The sequence below is a fragment of the Cynara cardunculus genome (genome assembly GCF_001531365.2).
Source record: "Cynara cardunculus var. scolymus isolate 2C chromosome LG 3, CcrdV1, whole genome shotgun sequence".
Classification (NCBI taxonomy): Eukaryota; Viridiplantae; Streptophyta; class Magnoliopsida; order Asterales; family Asteraceae; genus Cynara; species Cynara cardunculus.
In genome coordinates this window covers 28,690,401-28,693,077 of record NC_037530.1, presented here as the reverse complement: position 1 = coordinate 28,693,077, position 2,677 = coordinate 28,690,401, and the positions used below count along the sequence as shown (strand labels likewise).

At 40.8% G+C, this 2,677-nt stretch overlaps 1 protein-coding gene across 1 annotated transcript in view; it reads right to left on the bottom strand.

Annotated features, from left to right (window-relative positions):
• Positions 1 to 120: 120 nt before the first annotated feature.
• The window catches only part of LOC112509112 (3-hydroxy-3-methylglutaryl-coenzyme A reductase 2-like), a 9,220-nt gene continuing 6,663 nt past the window's right edge, over positions 121 to 2,677 (bottom strand). The window contains exons 2-3 of the mRNA XM_025113979.1: positions 1,521 to 1,867; positions 121 to 372 (exon numbers count right to left, since the gene is read on the bottom strand). Of these exons, the coding sequence (XP_024969747.1) occupies positions 121 to 372; positions 1,521 to 1,867 (599 nt within the window). The remainder of the gene's footprint in view (positions 373 to 1,520; positions 1,868 to 2,677) is intronic.

Here is a 2,677-nt window from a genome sequence, read left to right as displayed (position 1 = left end):
GTGTCAAACTTCCTAGCCAAACCATACAATCCCAATATATCCCTAGACAAAATATAATGTTTTCCAACAAAAGACCAATATGAAGGTTTCAAAATTGAGGGAGGCTTCACTTATCTATAACTATGATTTTGAACCTGCAATTGCTGCCATATCCCTGGTTGATATGTTGTATTTCATGTGGCTCTTTACCAGCTGACCTGCTGCTATGGCCGACATTGAAGACAGCTCCCCGACTAACATCGAACCAGCCACTACGGTTGCTAGCAGCCGAGCATTTGACCCTGGTGACTTCAAACTTGCACCCTTTGCTCCAAGCAGGTTCAAGCATGCAGATTGTGACGCTAGTTGCGTCCCTCCTCCCACTATACCAACCTGGAACATGCATACATACAAACTCACTCCAAGGAATGGCCAATAACCAAACCAAACAAAACCTGTATATGTAACCTGGACTCACGGTTTTAAAATGCGTCCGATAGAAGAGGTATCCAGTCCCTTATAAGGAAATCTTAGGTCCCCTCCTCAACCGATGTGGATCTTACAGTATATCCCATCCCACCCCGCCTGGGGGATGTACGCAGATGTGACCTCTACCTTAAGAAGAGAAGGGTTGTTTTTGAAAAGACCCCCCCTGCTATGTTAGAGGTCGAGGGTTCTTTGATCATAAACGATTGGATAAAAACCAACCGGATCGCGCATTGTCCACTTTCCAAATACACTTATTCGACCCTATTAGCCTTGGATATCACAGATTGAGTACAAGGATAATCAAATGTTTACTTTGATCTTAAAGGCACTGTAAAATTGAGAGTATACACACACACACACACACATTCCACGTTTTACATATTTATACGAGAGATCGAAGGTTATAGATAGTTAGAGATCGCAAGGGGGCAGCCCTTTTGTCACCCCCCCCCCACCCGGCCCCACGGGCCGCCTTATGGCGGTCAAAGGTGGAGGCGATGTTTATGAGAGTGCACCCAGCACCTCCTTACACATGTTATGTATGCCTTTATGCCTAGTCGATCTCTTGTAGATCACAATTACAAACTTGGGTGGATCTACTAAGGGCATGTGCCACCACTAAATTTGTTTGTCAAAGTCTAATTTATTTTACGACCCTCAGTAGTGCCACCACTGTGATTCATTTTCTACTACCACTGCCCACTGTCGCGGGAAAATTGAGAGGCTACAGAAGTGTATCAAAGCTTAACAATGGTGGAACACAAAAATCCTAACTGTGAATATTGAAATTGGAATGGATTTCCTAGTGTTTTGCACTGTATTTGGTAACTTATCTACATTTTATTTATCTTTCAATTAATTGCTGTTTTATTTTATCTTTATGGTAATTATTTTGTACCACCGCTGCAAAAAAAAAATCTAGATCCGCCACTGTTACAAAGGCTTTCCTCCAATCCATGGCCGTTAGAAAGTTTGGTGCATCGTGATCCTTTGTATGGGAAATGAAAAACGAGCACCATGAAGAAAGGAAGAAATAAGGAAATGACAAATACCTCAATTGAAGGCATAATAACAGAGATGTGCAAGTCTTTTCCATTATTAACGGCTTCCATCATAGTTATGTAGTGAGAACTCTCGATGTTTTGGGATGGATCCTGACCAGTGGCTATAAAGACTGCAGATACAACATTGGCGGCATGGGCATTGAAGCCACCAAGAGAACCAGCAATAGCTGAACCAGTAAGGTTCTTAAGCATGTTAAGTTCTACAAGGCCAGGCACTGTGGTTTTCAGCACCTTCTTAACCACCTCTTCAGTGATGACTGCTTCGCAAACAACAGATTTTCCACGCCCCTCGATCCAATTAACAGCAGCAGGTTTTTTATCCGAGCAAAAGTTTCCTATTCAACCGCAAAACACGTGAACAGTATTCATGAACAAAAGTTAACATGTTTTAGTTTTCTTAAACCTGCAGCATTCTGTTTCTGTGTGTGTATAAGATGAAATGGAACCAATAAACATGAACCGCAAGAGCAATACCATAAGCACACAAACACAACCAAAAATAAGAAAATAGAAAAACACAACCAACAATTGATTTGATCCATGAACAAATTGAGAGATGGGAGATAGAGATGAAGCATAGCACATCATATGAACCTGTAGAACCCTGTAATCAAGACCATGAAATCGCTAGGGTTTTAAAATGGATATGGAGAAATCAAAAATTCAAATTTAGGTTATATGCACAGATGAGGTCGTCYTGGAAAGCCACAAATTTGATACATCAAATCGGCCATTTGCGCAAAGGTAGCAGCAATGGAAGAAAGCGAGGTCTGACCTTACCAAAATGGTTTTGGCGCACAGGGGAGAGATGGAAAAAAAAAGAAGAAAACTGTTAGAGAAGAAAGAAGGGTCTGGACTTACCAAAACCGGTTCTGGAGCACAGGGAGCTGCTGGAAAAGGATAGAGAAGAGGACTGGCGCACAGGGAGCTACCGGAAGAGGACTTTAACCATTGAAATCAAAGTCAATGCATTATCAAGTTGTACATTATGCTTTATAACTTGTTATTAAGAGTTTTTTGAAATCTATGCATAAAATGGTAGTACTTTGTGTTTTATGGTTTGTAATTAAGACATGAGTCTAAATGTTTATTAATGTAGTATATATATATATATATATATATAGAGAGAGAGAGAGAGAGGAGCG